This window comes from Arvicanthis niloticus, chromosome 29 (assembly GCF_011762505.2).
Source record: "Arvicanthis niloticus isolate mArvNil1 chromosome 29, mArvNil1.pat.X, whole genome shotgun sequence".
NCBI lineage: Eukaryota > Metazoa > Chordata > Mammalia > Rodentia > Muridae > Arvicanthis > Arvicanthis niloticus.
Window position 1 is genome coordinate 16,986,751 of NC_133437.1, and position 25,974 is coordinate 17,012,724.

The following is a 25,974-nucleotide window of genomic DNA, read 5'->3' on the forward strand; positions in this document are numbered from 1 at the left end:
CTGGTAGTTATAATAGATTAAATTTTAGGACAGGTTTTCTTGTTTTGTTTTAAATAATTCCATTTCTTTCCATCTGTTCTGTTCTATATATTCCAAAAAGGTGAATGAATACCCAAGACTAACCTGTAGACAAGGACTTAAACATGAGGTAACCAAGAGAAAGTACATCTTGGTAAACTATGATAAGAATAAACTTATCTACAGACAGTAAAACAAAAAGGCTGATGGTAAAGTACTAGCTGGTTGTGTAAAATTTGAGAATAGTGTTCTATTTGTGTAAAAATTGTTCTAGTTGTGTAAAATTTGAGAACAAATAGTCTAATTAGCAGTTAGCAGACTTCACGAAGTCAGATGGTAGCAGTGCTGACCAGGGCTAATGGCCAGAGACAGTGTCACCACCAGCTAGCAACGCGTCAGATGCATAGAAGACTGCATCAGCTGGGCAGTGGTGGTGCACACCTTTAACCCCAGCACTTGGGAGGCAGAGGCAGGTGGATTTCTGAGTTTGAGGCCAGCCTGGTCTACAGAGTAAGTTCCAGAACAGCCAGGGCTACACAGAGAAACCCTGTCTCAAAAAACAAAAACCAGAAAACATACAAACAAACAAAAGAAGAAGACTGCATCAAATCATGACCACTTCTCTAAGCTACATGTAAGCATGCATGAGTATCTCCCTGCTTGGACCAGTGGAGGTGTGTAGAGCATGAGGGTCTCTGTTGACTTACTTCACCATGCCCCAGTTTCATCCTCTCATCCCAGATTCTTCCATAAGTCATATTAAGAGCCCATAGACAAGCAGTTCCTAAATTCCCTACCATACAGCATCATAGAGAACCTTTCTGGCTGCTCCTGTCGGGTCCTTTTCCTTGCCTTCCAGAGCTCAGTGGTCATTCTCTCCCCACCCCCGCACCCCCACGTAATAAAAACCTTTAAGCCCATCATCCTTTTGTTGTTCATGACTTTCATCCTGTACATGATAAGAAAAGAACCCAGAATTGAAATCTTGGGTGATGGCAACCATCCAGCACCCAAGCTTCTGAAGTAGCTTTCCACTTGAGGACCATCACCACCCCCAATTGTTGCCTTCATCCACACCTGTCCCCTGTCCTGTTTTATAGCTATCTGCTGTGAGCTTCAGAACCTGTTAGTTACTCAGTGACACTCGCGGGCAGGCTTCCTGATGGGTTGCTATTTTCAGTTTGTACTTCCAGGTAATGAAGGCATTGTGTTTTGACTTAATAGAAGTACCTGAAGCCACTCCCAGGTCTAGCTCATGATTCCTGGCACATTTCCTCATAGTCCTCCTTTAGTCCTTGGGAAGATGATTTCCAAGGGCTGGTGGGCAAGGCCAGCAAGGGAGAATGGCGGCTGGTAGTCGCATCTTGTGGAATGGGTTTTGGATTCCCCTTTCAAAAAGGAAAGCAGTGAGAGTAGCTGCCTTGTGTCTGCATTTCGACCTCTTTCCCAGGCAAGGATCAAGTACCATTTACTCCTGAAAGCCTGTGTGCAGGCTTCAGAAGTGACATAGGGCAGTGAGAAGGGCCAGGGGGTGAGGAAGTCTTCTCTGTGTTGTGATTGGGGGAGAGAAATGTTCTTCAGAAGAGAAGAGAATGACATGCATCCATACTGTGTTTGCAAATCTGTTTACAGAAACATCTAACCTCATTGCTTTTCTAAAACACTTCGATTTTCATCCCCTCTTAACTTCCTTTCTTTCTTCTGTCCACTGGATCTCATGAAGCCCAGGGTGCATGTATTCCTCTTTGAAAAAAGAAAAGAGGGGCTGGAGAGATGGCTCAGTGGTTAAGAGCATTCACTGCTCTTCCAGAGGTCCTGAGTTCAATTCCTAGCAACCACATGGTGGCTCACAACCATCTGTAATGGGATCCAATGCCCTCTTCTGGTGTGTCTGAAGACAGCAACAATGTACTCATATACATAAAATAAATAAATCTTAAAAAAAAAAGAAAAAAGAAAAGAAAGAGACTACTTGTCATAATACTAACCTACTCATTTCAGAACAGTATCCCATTGTGCAGATAGCCCAGAAATACGTTACCACTAGGGCTAATGTAGATGGATCAAAAGGCTTTCCCAATGTTTGTAACTATGTCTTTGAATGCTTATAGGTGTGATTCTGCCAGGATGAATTTGGAAGAATTGTAAGCATTGCCTTCTGAAGACTTTAAAAATTATATGGAGGAGAGTTCATGAAGCCTCAACCCTTCACAAAGAACAGTGGGCAACTAAGGAATGTCAAAGCAGGAAAAGCCTTCCCCCAGGGACGAGCAGGCCATTAGTTATCTAATACCAGCGGTCAGCCCTGAAAGCGTACACACAAATAACACTATACAGACTGAGCAGGCTGTTTACTTGTCTTTAGAATATGTATGTACATATATGCATGTAACAACAATAATGAGAACAGAAGCCATGAATTTGAAAGAGTAAGGTGGGATATATGAGAAGGTTTGGAGGGAGGAGAGGGAAGGGCGAGATGATGTAATTATAATCTCAAAAACAATGAATGAAGTCAAGTGAAAATTATAGCCCTTGGTCCTCAGTGATAGGATGCTGGTAGGAGATTCAGAGTTCAGTATGTGGCTTGTGATGGTGGCCCCAGGGCCTGGGGTTGCTTGTGCTTTTGTTTGAAGATTTGCTACCCACATGACATCATCAAACATTACTCACTGAACATCTATTTACTGAGGCAAGGGTGGACAGCACCACTTTGTTCATTTTTAATTTTTATTTTAAACAAAAGGCTTTTTAAAAGAGTAATTTTGAGCTCATAGCAAAATTGAATAGAAAACAAAAATATTTTCTGTGTGCTCTATTGCCACAGAAGTGCCTCTTCCTCAGTGATGCCTGGCATTCTCCCAGGGTGATCAGCATCCCCCTGTGATGGTCAGCATCCTCCCAGGATCAGCTTTCCTAATGACATCAGTGTCTTCCCATGATCACCATGCCCTCTTGGACAGCACCCCTCAGCACAGTGGCACATTTGTTATACCCGATGAGTCTGTATCTTTCCTGTTTCCCAGAGTCCCTCGTTTACGTTACAGCTCAGTCTTGGTGCTGTAAACCCTGTGTTTGTTTGTTTTATAAGCCTGACTTGTGTGGCAAAAGGCTTATGCCCTGTAGAGCCAGGAATAGAACAGTGGCTTTTTTCCTCCATGCTTGTGACAGTCTGGAGTTGAGCCAGCCAGGAATTGTCTAAGGCGAGGAACCTGAGGAGTGACATGCTAGGGTAGCAGCGCTCTGGAGGCAGGGCTGGATGAACCTATTTTAGTCTAAGCTGTGTTCTCCCCACAGTGCAACTAATCAGAGCAGGTAGAGTAAGAATTTCCTGGAATGCTAGTGTTCCTTTTACAGACACTGTTTTTAGTGTCCACATAGTACATTTGTCAGAATTTAGCTTAAGGCAGTGCATGCCTTCCCTTGTTTCTTGGTATAGTTTGCTTTGAAAGGTGACTCTTGATATAATAGAAAAAGGCTATTGTTGAAGTTGTAATATTTTTTATAATTTTATACAGTATGTCCACACATATAAATGTACATATGTCTGTTTTTTGGCAGTACTGTGTTTAGACCCATGGCATTGCACATGCTAGGCAGATTGTCTACACCGGACCATCTCACTCTAGTAAAGAGTGCTGCTTGACAAATTCGGTGCAAATACTGACAAATGACTTAAACGTGGATTAAACCACTTGCTTCGTTTTAGCATTTTTCATAACCATATCCTTTCTGTCACCATTCAGACAAATTTAAATATCTGTATGCATTGAGTAAGCCTAACCATTGACCCTGCTTTGGTACAGCTCCGTCCTTAGCTTGAATCTTTCTAGCTCATTCTAAAATGCCTGCGATGATTGGCCTGCAAAGGGAAGAGGCTCCTGGCCTGGGTTTCAGAAGGTGATTGGGTGTCCCTGTGCTTTGGGCCTGTGACAGGCAGCACAGCATGGGGGAAGTGTCTGACAGAGGAGCCAGGGCCTCCCAGGCCCTTTCTGTGACCTGACCTTGCTCCAGCCCTGCTCTTAGGTCAGATTTCTCAACATTTGGGTCATGACCCCTTTGAGGGTCAAGTGACCTTTTCACAGGGGTTGGCTGACACCGTCAAAAAACACAGCAGTTTATGGTTTAAAGCAGTTGCAAAAATTACAGTTATAAAGTAGCAACAAAAATAATTTTGTGGTTGGAATCACCACAACATGAAAAACTGTACTAAAGGGTCACAGTGTTAGGAAGGTTGAGAACCATTGTCTTAGGTTGTATGTGGCCGGGCCAGTCTTGCTGCATTTGGGCAGTGTTTAAGGTTCAAATTTTAGCAAGCTGCTTCTAAAGGAATTTTCTTTCCTAATAGGGTATTTTGTCACATCTGAACTTGGTATGCAGCAAGTCTGGTTATCTGAGACAACAAAAGCTAGGAAAGAGGAGGGGAGAGTCTAGAGAATCATGCTGTTTGGCGGGGGTGGGGGGAAAAGAGAATTAAAAAAAAAAGGAGGAAGATCTTCTGTACATATGTGGGAAGAGGTCAATAAAATCGGAGATTGACAGTGGGGACCGAGTGGCCTGTGGACGTAGAGTTGGTAGTGCTTTGCCTGTACAAGGCCTCGAGCTCAATCCTAGAATGTTAAGGTGGTGCATGCCTGCAATCCCAGCCCCTGGGAGGAGGTTGAGCCATAACAGGACACCAGCCAACAGGATGGACGGATTGTAAAGAGAATGCAGCTGTACTGATAAAAACACGTGCAGCAGCTAGCGCTCTTAGCACCACGGTCTATTGGCTCAGCCTATGGAGAATTTTTTAAAGTGATGTCTGGTGTAGCCTTTTGAGTAAGATGGCTTGGAAAGTTGAATGCAAGATGCCAAGAAGACATTAGCAAGGATTTGAAGCCATGTTACAGTCCGGAAGGGCAGAGACTCCAACACTGGCGCTTTCATGAAGTAAGTGAGGTAGCTTGTGATGTGTCCAGACTTCTGAGATCTATGACACCGTCTAGTCTCACTGTACACGATGTTTATGATATAGTCTTGCAACTGGTGCTTGTGTGGAAGCTTTGCAAAGTTCCTAAACTTCCAGGTCATTTTCAGGAAATTGAACTATTAGGCTTAGGTTCAGTATAGAGCAGTGTTCACACTCACAGACTCAGATGTAATTTGCAGTTTATGGTAATTCCTGTCATAAAAGCCCTGTTGTGTAAAAGCCCCTCCTTCACTGCAGATTTAGCTGAGGGGGCTTCCAAGTGACCACAGCAGTGGATAAGGGACATGTAGCTTCTGTTACCACTGTTACTCTATAAGTGAAGAACCGAGTCTTAATTTCTAGGTGGCAGAATCTAACTCCCAGTCCACAAAGACTGATGTCTAGCCTGGGTTGCTGTCCACTCACTACTCTGCTGCCCTATGTTTTATTGAAGACCTAGTTTTCCCAAATAATGGGGGGCAGAGAGAATGTTGAATTGGTAAAGTATGTGCAATACAAGCAAGAGTAGGACCCATATAAAAAACTGGGTGTGACAGCTCACCTCTGTAATCCCATCCCTTTGGAGACAGGAGCAGGAAGACCTCTATGGGCTTGCTGGCCAGCTCATCTAGGTGAATGGATGAAGTTCACATTCAGAGGAAGACTCTCTCTTGAAAAATAGAGAAGTGTTAGGAGCGGCATCCAGTGTAGACTTCTGGCCTCCACATGGGTGTGCAGCACATATGGTCATAGGTGACACAGTGACCTAGTTTTCCCAAATGAAAGACCCGTATACTCTAGTGGTACAGCGGGAGTTCTCTGCCCACTGAGTTCATTTCAATCATTAGCCTAGAAAGATTGCCTTGAGGGCCACAAGACTGAGAAACAGTGCCTGCACAAGAGTTTGCTGGCTCCCTTCTTCAAGTATAGCCGTTTTCCTCTCAGCATGTTCCTAGATGTCACAGTTGGACACTGTATTGTTGGGTCCAGCTTCTTGTTTTTCATGTTCTTCGTTCATGGAATCTTTTTTCTAGGTTTTAGGTATTGCTTCTGCTCTTAGCTGATCCCAGCAACCTTGGTTTTCTCTTAAGTGTAATGACTGTGTACTTCTGAGGAAGTCCCTTTCCTGTTTATTCCTGGCTGTCTCCCAAGCCATTAGTGCTCATCATTTGAGACAGCATCTGACTCACTCTAGCAAAAGCTCTGCCACGCACCAGACTCTTATTATGTCCTGTGGTCTGATGACCAAAAGAACAGTCATCTTGTAGCCTAGAAGGACCACCAGCCAAAAGCTAGGACCAGTGTTTGTAAAGTAGTGGATCTGTGTATGATGCCAACTGGACCTTCTATAATTTAGTTCAACTTTGAAACTACCCAGGTTTGGTACAGTCTCACAACATTGTCCCAACTTCAGAGGCTGATCATAATCTGAACCTCTCATAGCCTATTTGATGGGGCATGAGCCTGAGTTCCTAAACTTTCCACCCAGGGCTCAGTAGTTTGCTAAAATCACTCACACAACTTAGGGAAAGCTCTGTATTTATGTTTCCCTACTTATCATAAAAGTTTCAAACACACAGCCAAATGTAAGGGCTCCAGAGCATCCTGACCCCAATAGTATCTGTTTCCACAGTGATGGGGCACATCTTCTTAGTGTATATGGCTACACTTACTGACACAGAAATTCTGAGTCCCACTGATGAGGGTTTTTGTAAAGATGCCAGTGTGTCAACTGAGTCAGTCATCAGCCATTGACCATTTAACTCAATTTCCCATTCTCTCCCTGAGAGGAAAGAGTGGGAAGCTGAAATTTCTAATCTCCAATGTGATGTGGCTGACTTCTGACAAGCAGATTCCACTCTAAAATGACTGGGGAAAGGGGCTCACCAAGAGTCATGGCAGTAAGCATAGACTCAGGTGTGGTTTAAAGGGGGTTATGAATAACAAGACTCCTCGCCCACCCTTGAAATCCCAGTGGTTTCAGAGGCTCGTGTTTCATAACCCTGAAGAACAATTCCATGTTTCTTGCTTAATCACAGTAGCACACTCTAAGAGGATATTCGTGTCTTTCCCAGTTGGCCTGCTGTTGTGGATCTGCTGGCTGTTCCCTCTGCTGTGGCTGCTGCCCTAAGTTCCGACAGTCTCGGACCACCCGCTTCATGTATTTATTCTACTTCATCCTGGTCATCGTCCTCTGCTGTGTGATGATGTCACCCTCTGTGATAAAGCAAGTGAAGGAGCACGTAAGTCCGTGGGTTTTGATAAGTTGTATTCGAAACTTGATGTAGAGGACTGGGTTCCAGAGGGATAAGAGTTCATCACAGTGGGTTGGCATGACAGCACATAGTAGGCATTGGCAGCACGAAGCTGAAAGCTTACAACTTGATCCATAGCACGAAGCAGAGAGAACAGAGTAGAAGTGGACAAGCCTTTTTATTTAGCCTGCTTCCCCACCCCCTGTGACATACTTTCTCCATCAGGGCCACACCACCTACATCTCCCCAAACAGCACCAGTCAACTGGGGACAGAGTGTTCAAATGCCTGAGGCTATGGAGAGGGACATTTCTCATTCAAACCACCTCACTTGGTCTCTGAATTGTCTTAAAGTTTTTCCACTGCTTTCAGGCCAAACAGGCAAGCCGTTCAACAGCTGAATCTTTTTTTTGTTTTTGTTTTTGTTTTGGTTTTTTCAAGACAGGGTTTCTCTGTATAGCCCGGGCTGTCCTGGAACTCACTCTGTAGACCAGGCTGGCCTCAAACTCAGAAATCCACCTGCCTCTGCCTCCCAAGTGCTGGGATTAAAGGCATGCGCCACCACAGCCTGGCAACAGCTGGATCTTTAATCAACTAGTTGATGTTTGGTATGATGTGTAAGTATGTCTGTGAATGTGATGTATATCTATGATGGATGCACACAAGTATGTCTGACTGCTCATGAAGGCTAGAACAACATCAGGCGGTCTACATACCCTCTGCCTTGTCCTTTTGAGATCCGGTCTCTCACTAACCCTAGAGCTAGGCTGGTGATTGGAGGGCATCGAGCCTCAGTGATACTCTTACCCACCATGCTGAGGTTAGAAGTGTGCATGGGCACACCCAGCATTTTACAGAGGTGCTAGGATTCAAAGTCAAAATTTCATGCTTAAGCAGCGAGGCAAGCCACTGGGTTTAGCCACTGGGCCATCTTTCCAGTCCCCGTAACTTTATCCTTAGTAGTCGGGTATCCATCGTTGAATGCTGTTGGTAGAGAATGTTGATGTCAGAGGATTATGTTTGGTCTCCCTTTGTTTATATCTGTTTCTAATAAAAACACAGTCTCTGCATGTAGAACTCTGCATGTCTCTTTATCTTAAGGATGGCTGCTGCTATTTCAAGTCATAGCTGGGTATACACACTTAATTTAGCCTTTATAGAAAGGATGATGTAATTTAGACAGTGTCACAGATACCAGGAAGTAGTGTGTGATGATTTTAACTTTTCTGGGAGTGAGTGTTCCGCGCACCTCCCGTGTCCCCTCCGCCCGCGAACAAGGACACGTGAGACAGTATTCGGGTATCACCACAGTGAGGCTTTAATCTGTATCAGCAGACGTGAAAGACCGCGGAAGGGCCAAAGACAGGAAGAGGCACAGCTTAAATACACCCTAGAGTGACGTATTCACTTCTGATTGGCTGTTCACTCATCACCCAATATTATGCCTTGGGATTGGCCAGTGATTTTGGCGGGCTTTCTGCCTTTGCACCTGTGCAGTTAATTGTTTACTAGTGGGAGGACACGATGTCCGCGCCATCTTGGAATGACGGATACTGACATGCTCACTGTGGCTCCCAACAAGTGAGGAAGAGTCCCAGCCATTTCTTGGGCAGTGTGTTCTGAGGGATCCCTGGAATATGATGTTTATGGAGATGGAGGTGGGCTCTTTCCTGTTTCCACATAGCAGGCCTCACTGAGCTATATTTGAGTATAGTGTGTTAAAGTCTCAAGAAAGCCCAATAAACAACACAATTCTTCCTATCCTAGGTTTTGAGAAGAGAGACTAAAATGTCAGCAAATAGAGACCAGATATCACATTGATTATTTAACAAGTCACAGGAAACTATTCAGTTTGTATTTGCAGTGATGTCAGCTTTCTCCTCAGTTCCTAAACCAATCAGCCTATTCACCTCTGCTCCACTGGCATGGTTCATGACAGATTTCCTCAATGAGGGCACAGTTGGCCAGGAAGAGAGGACCGCAGTGTGTGGAGGGAAACGGTAGATGAAGGCGTAGCTGTCCGAGTCCATCTCCCTTAAAAGAACCCTGACCCCCATCCTCCCAGGCAGGCAGTGAGGGCAGAGCAGCCAGGCCTATAACGGCACTGCATCCCTTCTACAGTGATGATAGTCTCAGCTGGAGCAGCTCCTGAGCAAACTGCCCCAGTCCTGGGCCACACTGTGGCCGTTCAGGTACATTCTGCTTTAAAAGAACCATTTTCTTTCCTCTTGTCTTTATGCTGGGAGTGGGCCCTGAGGCCTGGCATGTGCGATGCAGTCCCTGAACTGTTGAACTGTCTCAGCTGAGCAACCATTCTCCTACAGGCTCTTGGTCTATTTTTGTCCTGTTTGTCTTTTAGTTAGAACAGGCCCATTGAGCTTCCTGTTGGGTAATGCATTTCTAATTGTACTTGCATGTTTTTGATTACAGAATAAACTACTGTAAAGCCTCTGATTAAGGCACCACAGTGGGGGATATGTGTGTTTAGATGAAAAGTGAAGTTTGTCACTCAGAAAAAATGGGAAGTTTTCTGAGGCCTGCAACAAGGTAAAAAGAACAGGTTCCATGAGGCAAGATACGTAGAGGTTTGGAACAGAGCATCTAAGGCCTTGGGTGCCTGGAGGGGTCTGTGCTAGACTTGCTTTGTGCTTATTGAGATATTTACCACCTGGTCCCGCCTGTCATTGTGGTTTAACTTAATGTGTTTGGGGAAAGAAGTGTGAACTTACAGCGTGGAAATACAACTCAGCAGTTAGGAACAGGTACTATGCTTGCAGAGGACCGAGTTTGGTTCCCAGCACCCACTTCATAGAGCTCACAGCTACCTGTAGCTCCAGCCCAAGGGGATCTGGCACCCTCTTCTGGCCTCTGTGCATGCCCCCTCCCCTATTTGATTTAAAAATTAATATATAAGTATAAAAATATATAATAATATAAATATAAAAAATATGTAATTAAAAATGAAAACTTTTTAAATTAAAAAAGTTTAGGAGCTAGGATGCTGGAAGGATTGATTTGAACTCTTCCTAGACTGAGGTCTGTTGAAGCTCCCTTTGCATTCAGCCATTGAAATGAACCTCACACAGGCTCAGTGAGTCCTCTACCATTGAGCCCCACCCCAGCCCTTCGTTCACTATTTTTAGTAGTGTAATACTCCCTTTCTAAATTCATGAGCCACCACTTGATGACCCACTGTTGTCCTGTGGTGACAGTTATGTGTCTCAGCTATGTGGTATAAGCTCGACTCTAACTTTTCATACAAGTACAATGAAAGCCTTAGGTCCAAGAGACAAAAGTCTATGCCTGTGCTATTATCTCTTACTGCAATTGCAGTTGTATAGGCAATTTAGAAGCCACAGCTATGTTTTAGGCATAGATTGTATACTAATTTACACACCAGATTTCTATGTAAATACCCTGCTCCTGCCCCATGCAACAGCCCTAACGATTCCATCCCATATCTGTGCTTCCTGACTCCTGGCAGAATCTTCCAAAGGAAGATGTTGACTGGTGTTGCCCAGGAAGGCTTCACGGAAGCAGTGGTGTATATACATAATAAGTATTTTAAGAGCTGGTTTTTATAGAGCAATGCCATATGTCATATTTTAGTTGGAGCATTTTCCCTGTATCTTCATCCTTCATTACCACTGTTCTTGTGTATGCAGTGGGTAGTCTTAATATCCCACTCTACTGGTGAGGAAGCAGAGTCACTTAACCAGTTTATGCCAGTCTTATAGCCTGGGTAGAATATGTGCTTAGCTCCTGGGCTATGTAGCTAGAAAGGCAGAGAAAGAGCAAGGATAAGCATGCGCAGAGGGACAGAAAAAGAGAAGACAGTGTGTCACATGACCAGATCCCACTGAACTTTCTGTGTTAAGATAAGGCGCTTGGTCCATGGAGAACCAGGCAGAGGTGTGATCATGGAGCAGGGAGAGACTGAGGGAAGTGAGCTCACTGGGGTGACTTGAGATCAGAGATGAGATGGAGAGGGAGAGGAACAGAAGGTGTAACCCTGGTGTCTCGCAGGGTGGTTGTCAATGTTTTATGCCTGCTTCTGAATGTACCTATTTAAAAATGGCTTGGCCAGGCTTCCTGCATAGAGAGTGAGGTCACTCTGGGTGAAACAAATCCTTTTCCCTTCACAGGGGATGGCTGTGTGGCCACAAAGTCAGCTTGTTTTGTGGTGCTACAATCAGGCTGACCTCATGCTCAGGCGGTGCTTGAGGGTGGGCCCTGAAAGGTCTCCTTACAGTGCTCAGGCTGGCCTTTGGCTGATCCTTGCCTGCTCTTTGCTGGCCTGTGGAATGCTAGAGGTGACAGTGACAGAGGAGAAAAGAACCGCAGGCTGTGGCCTGGATCGGGTGTGTCATTGCCGCCCACCCTGCATTCTTGCCTCTTAGCTAGGCCCCTGTCGGGTCACATGGCCTGTGGTGTGTGGGTTGAGAACAGGAGGGCCACTTTCTGGTTTCAGAATGTTGCCTGTGTATCTCAGTGAGAAGGAACTGCAAAGAGATGCTGAAGCAACTTGGTCCTGCTTTTCATGAGGGAAACCCTCCTTCCATGAGACCAGAGAAGGGTCTCCTATATGGTTGAGTCACAGCAAGTGGTTTCTGTCTTCTTGGAGCGAGCCTTTTATCCCATGCCGGAATGTAGGAACCATTTTAAGCAGGCTGTTTTTGGCAGTCACCATGGTATTCAAGCGAGTACAGAACATGGGCTATTTGATGCCTGGGGATGTTAGTGGGCATTAGAATGTTGAACACAAGAGGCAAAGCGAGTGGAGGAGTAAGGGCTCCAGATCTGCATTGATAAACCAAGATCCGTCTGCCTGGCTTGAAGATAAAGGTGACAGTTGAGTGTCCCAGAAGCTGATCATTTGGGCAAATGAAGGCTCTTGCGTGTTGAGGAACAAAAGTTCCCTGGCCTTTTCCCTGAGAGCTCACTGGCCAGTGTGGGAAGAGCCTTCAGTGCTCCAGCCTTTCATGTCTTAGGTTCATACTCTCCCCGTCTTCCACGTGGCACCTGCATTGCTCTGACCGATGCAGATGTCTGACTGGTGCATTTAAAAATTTCAAAACCCCAATATATCATAAAAAGTGCCATGAACTCATTTGTCTGGCATACGGTGTGTGGACCATGATGCTGCAATATGTTTGCTTTTCATTTAAACTGTAAAGAAGTACTCATTTTGTTGTGAAGAGAGTCTAGTGAGATCTCTGTTGGTTTTTTTGTTGTTCCTTCATTCATGTTTGGAAGGTGTTATGTTTGGCTCTACCTTCTGATTTCTCTGCAAACATTTTATTTTGCACATTATTTCCCAGAGGCGAGTCAGGATAGTTTTGAGTGGTGATTTGGCAATTGGTAGATTTTGACTAGGTTTTTTTCCCTAGCTGAAAAGGGTTTTGTGCTTGTTTTCAGCACGGGTTGGTAACACTGCAGTATATGGAGCGCCTCCAAGGAACACAGGACAAGACTGAGTGGGATCTGGGTGTGAGGGGCTTCTGCCTCATGGTATTATAGAACAGCATCTCAGACCTTTTCTTCCTGGCCGGGATGAAGGCAGCCAGGTTGACTGTGGCTCTCTCCCAGCTCTGGACTCATGGTCAGGGCCAAATTCAGACAGCTCAGACGAGTATAAACAAACTCCTGGAACTATACAATTGGCCAGGTTTTTATTTGGCTGGGAAGTTTTCTCCTCGGGTGCCTTGAGGAGAGCTGGCATGCAGTAATGAGACCCCAACCCTGGGCTGGACTTGAACCTAGGCATCAGCAATTCTTGGAATAGCTTTATGTTTCTGATGGAGTTGTATGTGTCAAAACGGACACCTGGGCTCTTTTAGTGACTGAGAGCAAGGAGGTCAGTTAGCAAGCCTGCTAAGAGTGAGCTTTTCAGATTAATTTGCATGGCCTTGGGCTGAGAAACAAGACACCATTTTACTTATAGCTAGTTTGTCCCTTGGAACTTGAGAAGTCACTTTGGTGTCTGATCCATTTGGCTCTACTCTTCTTCTGTCTGTCACTCATAGGGTAGAGCTGGGTTACCTTAGATCCTCTGAGGTCCTCCTCCCCCGGAACCATTTGTCACCTGCCATTTTCCTTTGCTCGGTCTTTTCACCCTGGTCATTGAGTGCACACTGTCTGCAATTTTTGCATTTTTCTTAAGAGGCAAAGGCATCTTGAGTCTGATAACTGTGCATTTGGGGTCTTTGAATGTAGTTAGTGGGATGGATTAAAAGGATTTCTCCTTGTGGCCAGAAAACTTACTCTTTCAAAACACAGGGTTGAGCTAGACATTCTAAGTAGGTATTTCCCAGTCATTTTCACATTGGGGAAAAAGAAATTTATATCTTTATTAACCTACTGTTGCATTGACAGAAAATATGGAAAAGTTTAAAGTGAACTAAGGGTCCCAAAGCTACCTACTATCACCCAGAAATATCAACTTTTCAAATCCCTTCAACTTTAAACTTACGGTCTCAACTGTGACCTGCTACCCTGGTCTTGTTTTGGGACCTGGCTATACCTGCTGTTGCTGGTAGAGATCTGATCTGGCCTCCTGTTTTTCAGAGCCCATCTGTGTGGCTAGAACCTGTGTCTTGGTATTAAACCTACTTCCTCACTCTTCTCACCCCACAACCTCAATCCTAGAGTGCAGTGAGGTGACCCTTCTTCCAAGAGAAGCTCTGCACAGCACCTGCGTGGATCTCCAGCCACCCTCAGCCACCGGCTCCTCCATCTCTGTCAACCCTTCCCCTTTCTCACTGTCATTTCAGATTCATCATCTTCCAAAAGCATCCTCACCCTTCTCACCTGTCCTTAGTAGAACCAGAGCCACCCTGGCTTCTTGTCACTTCTTCATTTTTCTTGTCCTTGTTGAGGTTTCCTGTTTAGGGCAATATTACACGATAGTTGAGAGGCTGAGCTTCAAATCTGGACAACCTGAATTTTGAATACTGGTTCAGTTACTTAGCAAAGTTTTTACTCTTTCTACTTTGATCTTCAGTCTAAAGGGGAAAAAAAACATAATAGGAAATCAAGATGTTGCTTCAGTGTTAGGGTGCCCTAGACTTCACAGGTCCTGGGTTTGATCCTGATTACCAACCCACCTCATTTCTCCACAAATACATATCATACATATACAAATACATATCATAGTCATCCACTCTGCAGGCATGTGAAAATCCAGTGATCCAATTCATAAAGCATGTTTAGAACAATACCTGATACACTGATTCTCCAGTAGCATGTAAATATATGTTGACATTTCCAACATCCAAGAAGCCAGCAATCTGAGTTGTATCTTGTACAGCCTTGTTGAGATACAAACTTAGAATTGAGTTAGTTATACAACTGTACCGTAATACATACTCTTGGAACATCCTGTCACTCCTAAAGCAACTATATTTATTCACACATGGTTCTCATTTCTTCCCAAGTTCCTCCAGCCCCACAGAGCCACAACTCTATTACTGAGGACACAGTAGCACCTGCACCCCATGGCTTCTTATTTCTGTGGTTTTCATTATCTGGGGTCAACGGAAATCCAAAAATATTATGTGGAAAATTCCAGAAATAAATAATTCAAAGCTTTAAATTATGTAGCACTGCCCCACTCCATCCTGCTTAGGATATGAATTATCCCTTTGTACTACCAACTGTCACTCTGTGGACATCTTGGTCACCAGATCTGCTATTATGGTATCAGTACTTTTGTTCAAGCAGTCCTTGTTTTTTTGCTTGTTTATTTGTTGGTTGGTACTAGGGATTGAACCCAGGGCCTCATAATGTGCTGGGCATTTATTCTACCAGTAAGCTGTAACTAGCCTCACTTCTTCTCTCCTTCTCTTCCTCTTTCTCTTCCACCTCCCCCTTCTCATTTTCCTCCTTTTCCTCCTCCCTTTCCTCCTCCTCTTCTTCTTCTTCTTCCTCCTACCCCTCTCTTTTAAGATAGGGTCTCTCTAAGTGTCCTAGGTTGTTCTCAAACTTGTATTTCTTTTGCCTTAGCTTCCCAGATGTTTGGATTTTAGGAATGTGCCATTCAATCCAGCTCAAGTGACTCTTATTTTATATGGCTCCCAAGTATAAGAGTATTGATGTTGGCTGTTTTATTGCAACGTATTGCTCTTATTAATTTATTTTGTCATAGGAATTGTGTGTGTGTATATATATATATACACACACACACAGTATTATTGTCCATAGTTTTAGGCATCTATTGTTTTTGGAGATAGGATCGTATATAGCTCATTCTGGCCTCAAACTCACTACGTGACTGAGGATAACCTTGAACTTCTTTCTATCTCTATCTCGAAAATGCTGGTATTTGCAGATTTTACAGGTGTGTACTCTATATCTGCAGATAAAGTGAGACCAATGTCGTCTAATTTTGCTGTTCTTTACAAAGTATAAGGGCTATTGTTTGGCCACACTGCAATCTCAGTACATGCTTCTTGGGGTGTAGGGTCTTGTAACGGGTCTTAACTATGTATAGAATAGCAGAATGTGCTGTGTACCTTAGAATGTGCTTGAACCAGTAGTACCTTCTGCCCTAGCTCTCTAGTGCTGGGAACTTTGATGACAGGTATGCCCTGCCAGCTACTATATACATTCTCTGTTCTGCTTTGATTGGTGTGTTTTGATTGGTGAGAGAGAGAGGGGGGAAAGAGGGAAAGAGAGAGAGAGACAGATGCAGAGACACAGAGACATAGTATATTTGAGATAAGATCTTGTTTTGTGGTATAGCCTAGCCTAGCCTGAATTTCCTTTGTAGCCAGGCTAGCTTGGAACTCAAGTGGTCTTTCTGTCTCTTAACCCCTAGAGTGTTTGGATTACAGGCAAGCACATGATGCCCAATTGCTGATCCCATTATTTAAAAACTGCTTAAAATCTGCTGCTTTCATTGATGTAGCCATTCATGTAAGTATACATACCAAAAACCTGGTATGTATACGGCTGGGGTAACGAATAACCAACATATGGTTGCTGTAGGGCTCTGAACCTCAGGTAGGGGAGTCAGTAGTTTGGTAGCTGGCTTTTGTGGTGCATGCCTGTAATCTTGCCAGTTGAGAAGCTGACAGGCTGAGGCAAGAAGATCTCAGTTTTGAGGCAAGAGTGTGTATGGAAGGAAACCCTGTTAGTAGGCTGGTTGGCCCACCCTTGTGAACTCCAGCTGGGGATGTCTGGATAGACAGCTGAGGTGAAGGAGAGACTCCCCACAGGACCTTCGGCTACTCCCTGTGGCTAATGACACCAGAACCACAATGGGTGCAGTTCAGTGAGACAGTTTTCTACAGTAAACACACTAGTCTAAAATTAATGTGTCGGCATGCTGGCTCTCATCAGTGTGGGTTTTATTTTTAGTTGTTACAGGCTGTGCTTGTGAGACAGATGGGACAGATGTGAGGGGCTCTGTTAATGCTACTTAAGGCTCTGAGCGTTGCCACCTCCCCCCATCCTGCTCTCCATCAAAAAATAAATACAAATCCTCTCTGTACTAAAAATGGCAGAAGGTTCTACAGTTTGATTCACTTAAAACCAGCTTCTGGGTGAAGCAGATCTGGTGAGAGAGGGGGCGAAAGGGAACAGTTAAAGCCAGAAGCTGTGCCAGGATAACCAGGTGTGCCCCTCAGCTCCTGCTCCTTTGGCTTCTGATGGGTAGAGTCATTGTCACAGTTGCCACTTGGCCTTGGAAGTATAAACACATACTTCATCAGTTAACTGTTCTGTATGAAGCTTGAGAGTGGCAGACTTTGTCCATAAATGAAAACTGCAGGCTCTGGGCTTCCATTGTAGTATAAGAGTGGCCCAAACAATGCCACCAAATAAACATAGCTCAATTCTACCAAAATGTTATTCACATAACCAGGAGACTGGCTGGATCTGACCTATGGGCTGTAATTGTTCTGGCTGCTATTTTAGGTCCTGAGTGGCTACATGCAGGCCACATTACATACCTTGTCTCTGAGAGACAAGCTTCAGTGGCCCAAACTTTATGCTCAGGTAATCAGAGCTCCGGCTTACCTTGCAGGTGAGGGCTGCATGAACCCTATGCCTAGCTAGGCAAGCATAATTTAGTGTCTGTTATTCATATGGAATTACAAAGCAAATGGAAATAATTAATGGGGAAATAAATTGTTTGTATGAATCTATTTCAGTCATGTTGAGGATGAAGGACTTAAGAGAAGTGTAAAAATGAGCACAAGGGGCTCCTAATATGAGGTAAGAAGTGAGGGATGCTGGAGCCGGAGGCTCTGTTGTGCGTGGTTCTCAGGAATGGGAGTAGGAAGCAAGGGATCCGGGCTTTCAGAATCACGAGCTGTTTAAGTATGAGTTCTGTAAGATGGGGTCCCATCTTACATGAGACAGTTGAGTCTCATGCCCTATCATTGTTTAAATGTACATAATACACATAATACACAGGCATAGTATATACATAGTGTATGTATATCACTCTGGTTATCTGCACAGCATTTCACAAGACAGTTAGCTCCTCGTTAGCATTGACTTAAACTGATTAATTAGCCAGTGACTTACAGCACTGGGTTCTAACCCAAGGCCCTTGCATGCTAGGCAAGTAGCCTATGGGTTGGGCAACAGTCCACCTTATAATAGGCTCTTAAACCTATTTTATTTGATGCTTATATTCCCATGCCCTGAATAATACTTGCCCAGAGTAGGTGGAGTGAGTGGCTGACTAACCCTGTCTGTAACACATGTGTGTCATGTGGTGTGGAAGCAGGGGATAACTAAACCCTGTCTCTAACACATGTGTGTCATGTGGTGTGGAGGAGGGGATAAAGAACATGTGCACAAACTCTGATTTGACTGAGTTTTCCATATTTTCCCAGAAATAATTATGCATACAGTTGCATCCTTTAAGAGGACTGTAGCTGATTTGGTTAGCTCAGAGATTTGTCACCAGGGGTTTTAGCCCTCCCTGACAGAGTTTCTCTGGACTTAGGCTAACCTTCCTCTGCTCCTTCACTCCCCATACTCCCAGGAGAGTCAGTTGATTCACATGGGTTGCCTCCTTTGCTATGTGTGTGCTGGCTACTCTGGAATTCTCACCCCTTCCTTGGCTGGCCTGAAACTTGCTATATAGACCCAGCTAGTCCTGGACACGAGGCATCCCCACCTCCTCACCCCGTCTCTCGTTCTCAACTACTAGAATTACAGGCATGTACCAACATGCCCATTATCTCTAGTCCAGCTGTCTTTCTGGAGTACCCTTGTGGAACCATCCACCCACACCACCTCTTGATACAGGCGCCTCCAGGACAGGCTGTCATTAAATGAATTACTATTCTACTGTTGCCGTGATTCACTTCCGTGATTGCCTGTCAACTTCAAAACTGGGAATCCTGTCCCAGGTCCGTCCCTGCACCTTCTTTATTCACAGATGATGTCACATCCGGTAGGACAGCATCTTTCATGGCTGGTCCTCACTGTTCTTCACTGAGATCTCCTCCTAACTCAACCTTCATCTTTACCTAATCCTCTGTGGATGGAGGTGAAGTTGTCCACTCTGTGTTGTGTCCTGTGAGCTCCGGTTTGGACTGATGGCTATGTTATGAAGTTATGAAGGGTTAACTTCACTTAAAGCTGTTTTCTAGTTGTTTGATCTTACTACCACAGAGGACTTGTGTGAACTACACTATCAGTCTGCCTATGTGCTTTTGATCTCTGAAGGCTTTCTCTGGGGGGACATGGCACTCCTGGTTTGACAGGTGGTAGGGTCAGATAAAACCAGACCATGGATTTTTAATTCACCCCCTCCTTTTTTGAGCTTTTAATAAAGACAGAATATATATATATATATATATATATATATATATATATATATATATACTTTTCTCATTAAAAAAGGGGGGGGCGAGGTACCTAGCCCAAAGAGCAGCAGGCCATAGTTAAATGTTGCTGTTTTGAAATGCTCCTAGGTTCCCCAAAGGGCTGCAGGATGCTAACCTACTGAGGCAAGAAGCCTAGGTGCACACTCTGTGCAGGAGAGGGTGGAGGCTGGCACAGTATTCTTGTCTCATAGCTGTCGTGCCCTGGTTGGTAACAGGCTAATACTGTGCTGTCAGAATTACTTCACAGAGAAATTCTGAGGAAGCCTGAAATGGAGACTTAAAGGCGAGAGGTGCACCCTCTCCGCCCCCCAATTCCAGCATTCTTTCCAAGTGAGGCATGATGGAAAAGAATTCTTAGATCTTGCTCTTTTAGTTTCTGTGAGTTGATTTATCACTCATGCCAAGCTGCCAGAACTTTCTCAGCAGTATGATTTCACCTGAAGCTCTAGAAACTCGACAGAATGAAGTGTAAGACTAACTAGCTTTGCTAATATCACATCTCTGGAGTCATGCAGTCCCTGAGCCATGTGACTCCCATCTTCCCTTCCATTTCTGTGAGAACCACTCCCACAGAAACTTATTTTTTTTCCCCAAAGTTTGCATCACCTGGAACCCGAGTCAGTGAGACCAATAGACCTTTTGGTAGCCGTGTTTTGTGTGCCCATGTGTTTGCATATGGCATACATGTATGTATGTATTCACATGTGCATGCATGTTGTGTGGAGATGCTTGTGCATATGTGTACACATACATAAGAGGTCAGGTTGATGTTAGCTGTCCTCATCTGGTCCCCAGCTTGTTTTGAAAAGGATCTCTCACAGAGCCTTCACTTACTGACTCAGCCAGACTGCTTGCCCAGCAGACCTTGGGATTTCCCCTATCTCTGCCTCCGCAGTGCTAGGATTAAAAGCATGTACCTTAGTGTCTGGCTTTTTACATGGGTGCTGGGGATCCAAACTTGGGTACTCAAGTTTGTGAGACTTTAGCAAATGAGCTGTCTCCTCAGTTCCTCTTGCCTTCGATTTTTGATATTAACTTACCCAAGCTTGAAGATGCCAGGGGCATTGCTAGCATGAGGTTGGAACTTGTGCTCATGCCTTGGAAGTGGGCTTTTCTTTAGCAGGTGGCATTCTATGTCTGAGAGTTCTCTTTATGCTTTGGAGCTTTTGTTTCCTTTGGTTAAGTTCTGTAGATCAAATCCCTGGCCTTGCACATGCATGGTAAGTAAGTACACTGCTACTGAGCTGTGTCCCTAGCCCTTGTTGCTCACCCTGGCCTTAAGCTTGTTATGTGTCCCAGGCCGGCTTCTAACTTGTGATACACCTGTGTCAACCTCTTAAGTACTAGGACTAGAATCAAGTACCACTGTGCCTTGCTGGAACTCAGTTCTTAGGGACTAGGACCCAGGCATCATTCATCTGATTGGCATGGTTCTACAGTAAATGCTTTCACACAGTGAATGGAGCCCCATATGTCCATCTTACCTTGTTGAGCTCAGACATACCCTTCAGTGGTCCTTGTAGTGACTCCCTCTCCAGAAAGCTCTTTCTGTATTTACACAGTGCCTAACTTTACATAATGACTACTGTGGGCAAGGAATGTAGGTAGCCCTTCACAAGGATTATCTGGAGGAGTTTCCTGGGCTACTCACGAGATGACTTCATTTTAAGATAGGGACTGAGAATGGGGAGGTGAAGCCTGTCCAGATGAGCAGTGGAGTCGGCCGTAATCCCTCTAAGCCGTTTATTCTTACTTGACAGTTTGGGTTTTGAGTTTGATTTCTCTGTGGGATGGGAAAAAAAGCCTTTGCTCCCAGAGGCCTGTACAGGACAATACAGACTCAGTGTGTGATGTCCTTGGATGCCCAGAGCGGACTTAAGAGGTAACACCCTCAAGTATGGAATCTGTGTGAGATGTATGTTTTCTTTCCCCAAAACTGGAGTAGAACTTGGAACAGCAAATATTTAATCAGAGAAAATTCTTCTTGTTAAAAGCTTGTTGGCTCGTTCAGCTTGGAGCCATTGCCTAAAAATACTCAGCACTTACTGAAAGCTAAGTGTTGCCGATTCATCCACGAGCATAACAGAGTCTTGGTTAATGTTGGGAGCAGGGTTATTTGCCCACCTTTAGTTTGGATCACATTTTCAATGTCACATACTCACTTTGTGATGTTCCTGGGGTGCCTGTGGCCACAGAAGGGCCTGACTCAAGTAAACAAGGGAGAGGTTTACTGAGAGTGGCTGCAGAGAAGTCTGTACCTGCCAGTGTTCAGAGGGAGACTAGAAGGAAGGAAGAGGGTAGGAGGGTGCAGGGGAGGGTAAAGGTGAACAATGGGCTGCCGTAGTTGGGGAACGTGCCAGTGTGCGCATAATACGCTGTGTATGAGGGTTCGTGAGGTGGTGTACACAAAATGGCAAAAGGCAGGTTTTGTAATCCAGCACTTTGGAGGCTGAGACATGCGGAATACTGTTAGACCAAGGTTATCCTGGGTTAGACCAAGGTTACCCTGGGGTACAGGCGAAATCTTGAAATAAAAAAAGGAAGGGAGGAAAAGAGGAAACAAAGACAAACAACAGTTGGTATTATTGACAAGTTATAGGGTGGAAACACTGGTTTTGAGGTTAGGAGATCTGTTGTTCTCATAGAGACTGGGGTTCTATTCCTGACACTCATGGGCAGCTGGCAGTTCCATGATGTCTGATGCCTCTTCTGCATTCTGTTGACACTGCACACGTGGAATGCAGACATACATGTGGCCAAAAACACCCACAAACATAAAATATAAAAGATATATTTTATATCTTTATATATTTATATAAAAAATTTATATATTTATATCTTATATAATATAAAAGATTTAAAGAAAGAAACTGTATAAATAAAATAGTCTAACAAAGGATGCTGTTGAGGTTCTTTATAAATATTAGATTTTACTTATATAAAGCAGCATTCCTTGTCACTAGTAGTCATATAGATGTGACTTCCATTGGGGTGAGAGCTCTGAAATAGTCATCTTGTTTGTGGACCCATTTATATTGATAAATGTTTTTGCTACTCAACTAAGTACCTGAAAGATAGAACTTACAGGAAAAATTAATCATTTTGGCTCATGATTTCTGAGGATTTGTAGTCATGTAGTTCAGCATTTCTGGGCCTGTTGTGGGAATGTGTTCTCTGCCTGGCATGGGGAAGTAGAGAAAAAGAACATACAGGAGAGGCCAGGCCAAGATGCAGCCGAGGAGGGAACATGAAAGGTTGTAAGAGCCAAAGGCAGTGGCTAACTCCAAGGAAACAGGTTTTCCAGATAGAGAAGAGCTCATATACGTGAACTCACAGACCCAGAGCATGCGCAAGACCCAAGCCAACTTAATTCAAGCAAAGCCCCAGTGTGGAGACACGGAAGCAGGGACAAAGCCTCACCTCTAGCCAAGAAGCCAATAGAACTCAGCTTCTGGGAGAGGGAACTCGGTTTTCTTCCATGGAGAAACACTGGGTCTGTCTACCACCTTCTGCAGCAGGCACAGTGCTCAGAGTAGTTGCCAACACAAATCATACTCTGTGGATTTGTTGTTGATTTGAGAGAAGAGATGATGTGTAGTTGAGTGGGTAGAGAGGGGGCAAGGAACTGGGTGGAAATGGAGGAATGGGAAGAATATGATTAAAATGTACGAACTTCTCAAAAGTAAATAAAAACACAGTCCAGAGATATGCCCCACTCACCTCCTCGCTCCACTTGCATTCCATCTCCTTCTTTTTAGAACCTCACAGTAATGACATTGTATTACTCCACCAAGGGATTTGTTGATCCATTGCATCAGAGTCCTCACCAGCACGCATGCTCGCACGCATGTGGGGAAATGCTTCACTAGCCCCCTAGGTGTTTCTCAACCTAATCAAGTCAGCAGTCAAGATTCACCATAACACCATGGCTTCATCATCTGAAGATCTGAACCCAGATGGATGCTCACTCAATTACAACCCAGCTTAAACAAACAAACAAACAAACAAACCAGAGTGCACTCACATGGCCTCTCTCATCTTCTCCACGTGTGCTTCCTGTATCTTTATGTCCACTTTTCATTGCTACTCCAAAGTGGTCACTAGGTGTTCTAATTGGGATGGCTCAGAGTGATGGTCCTGAGTGCCTCGGTTATGTTTGTGAAGGAAATCAAACTGTGCTGTCTCTCCCCCAGTGCTCTGACCTTTGCTGGTTGTATTTCCTGTCTACCCAAACAGCAGTATGTTCAAGAACAGCTCTTCCTCTCTGGTCCTCACCCCCTCTTTCCCTCTTTCCCTCTCTCCCTCTCTCCTTCTACCTACCCCTCTCTGGAAAGACTTGACAGACTGGAAAGATGTATCTTCTGAGTGCTGGGATTACAGGTCTATATCACCTAACCTAGTTTTTTATATGACGTTTAGGATTCACACTAGGGCTTCATGCACACTAGATAAGTAAGTAACTCTAGCAGTTGAGTCAAATCTACAGCCCCAAATCTCTATAAAACATTGTGTATATAGAATGTGTCTAGTTCTATATGAGTGTGGATATGGGTGTATATGTGTTGTATACATGTATATATAAACTTTTTTTGTGTGAATGAATAAAAATTCCCTACCAACTAAATCATTGACTCTTCAGTAGAAAGCAGTGACTTTTGGGGTGGTTATATAGGCAGTTTCTCAGCTTTTATGTCATGTATTGTGTATTTCAAGACATTACAGCTACATCCTATAAATACAATGGAAATTCTGATATTGAAAATCCTTGGAGTAAATAAAGATAGAACAGTGCTTTTATAGGGACTGTATCTTTGAAAAGGGGTTTAAAAGAAAACTAAGAAAAAGTCTTTATACTTTAAAACTCAGAAGACGGCATCAGGTTCACTGGAGCTGGAGTTACAGATCCCTGCGAGCCATCATTTAGGTGCTGGGAGTTGAAAGAGCAGCTGTTGAGCTGTCTCTCCAGCAGAAACTCTTTAGAGGATAGGTAGTTTTTGTTCAGTCTTGGTTCTGTTTTGCACGCAGCTGTTTTTACCATGTGTTTTTTGACTTAAGACTGAACACTCACGGGCAGCTCCTCTCCAGCCCAGTTCTAACTGGCAGCTTTTGCATCTTCTCTCTCAGATTCCCTTTTTTGAAGACTTCTGTAAAGGCATTAAAGCCGGCGACACCTGTGAGAACCTGGTGGGGTATTCTGCAGTGTACAGAGTCTGCTTTGGAATGGCTTGTTTCTTTGCTGGGTTTTGCCTGCTGACCTTAAAAGTCAACAACAGCAAAAGTTGCCGAGCCTACATTCACAACGGGTAAGTCTCCTGTCCTCCCAAGGGTGTCCTAGGATCTGCTTGTCCGAACTGCCTGACATTCAGCTAGTTAGCATTTTGACACTGATTGGGGAGAATGGGCTGGATGTCACTGATAGCCTAAGAGCGACAGCGCCTGGTGTCGTAATAAGAAATTCAGTACACACAGAGTCGATTGTTTCTACTATCTTCCTTGTGTCATTTCCACCCCACCCTAAAATAGAGTTTTATACACTCAGAGGCCATTCCAAGCATGCCTCATTATGGGAAAAGCCACTCTGTGGGCACTCCGTCACTTCCCCTTGATGTGGAGAGAACACTGCCCATGACAGAAACATGAGCTAGCACGCTACCTTCTGAGAGATCTTTTGTGGGTCTTTGAATATTATTTTAATATCTTTCCTCTTTTTCTCTCCCCAGCTTTTGGTTCTTTAAATTGCTGGTGTTAGGGGCCATGTGCTCAGGAGCATTCTTCATTCCGGATCAGAAGACCTTTCTGGAAGGTACAGCTTGGGGATTACTTTGTTACCCAATTACATTGCTTTTACACATTTTGTAAAACTCTTCAAAAGCATGGTCCAGTGTCTTTGCTATTTTGAACTACTGAATCTTTGTTGAGTTGAAGGATGTCCAGGTGTTGGAGATTTAGCTCAGTGGTAGCTTGCTTAGCAAGGGCCATGCCCTGGGTTTGGCCCCAACAGTTTTAAGGGAGCCTTGTAAAGCAGCTTTACCTGCCCACACCCCTCCCCTCCCCCCTTTCCTCCTGCTCCACGTACAGGAAGCCCGTGAGAAGGCTCTCTTTCTCTGTTGGCTAAGTAATTGGAACGATAAGCTTACTGGCTTGGAGACTAAAGGGGGGTCTTTAATATTTGCATGAGAACAGATCTGGCACATCAGAATACTTCTGCCATGGAGGGGTCGCATTCTCTCTGAGTAGATTTGCCACATCAGATTACCTCTGCCATGGAGGGGTCGCATTCTCTCTGAGTACAAAACAGACCCGGCAGCATGAAACAGTTGTTACTTAGGAAAACTGGAAAAGGGAAACATCCTCCAGCCTGTGTCTAAACTCAATGTATGTGAAGTGATTCTTACTGATAAGTAAGACAGAGCCACTAATCGTAACCGAAGCAGGGCTCTTCCTAGGGAAAGAGCGGGTGCCCTGTTCTGAGCTCAGGTAAGAATGGAGATGGAATCTAAATTAAAGAGGTTCAAAACACTCCATTCAACCCAACTATTTTGACTTTTCTAGTGGAGATGTGGGTCATAGGTACCAGCCATGCTTTATTAGATACATCTTTAAGGCTGTATCAGTTTTTTTATATACTTTAAAATGGCTTATCTAAGTCTTCCTTTTATCTATAACACTGTTAACTAGTTTTTATTCCTTAAAAAGGTACTCTGATGTATATTTTAGCATATTGGAGGTACTATATCTAGAGAGAGAGGTGACCTAAGAGTCCTCAGATCAGCTCTAGTTTTGTCTGTAGACAGCAACCTACATGGTGCGGCTCACCTAACGCCTCATGACAGAGCCAGAAGCCTCGAGCCCTTGACACTTCATTTCCATACTGGATAGTTAAGGCTCATTGCCCAATACGA

At 44.3% G+C, this 25,974-nt stretch overlaps 1 protein-coding gene across 1 annotated transcript in view; it reads left to right on the forward strand.

The window, feature by feature from the left end:
- The window catches only part of Serinc5 (serine incorporator 5), an 86,571-nt gene that overhangs the window by 40,943 nt on the left and 19,654 nt on the right, over positions 1 to 25,974 (forward strand). Inside the window, exons 2-4 of the mRNA XM_076927142.1 lie at positions 7,045 to 7,212; positions 24,197 to 24,375; positions 24,793 to 24,875. Of these exons, the coding sequence (XP_076783257.1) occupies positions 7,045 to 7,212; positions 24,197 to 24,375; positions 24,793 to 24,875 (430 nt within the window). The remainder of the gene's footprint in view (positions 1 to 7,044; positions 7,213 to 24,196; positions 24,376 to 24,792; positions 24,876 to 25,974) is intronic.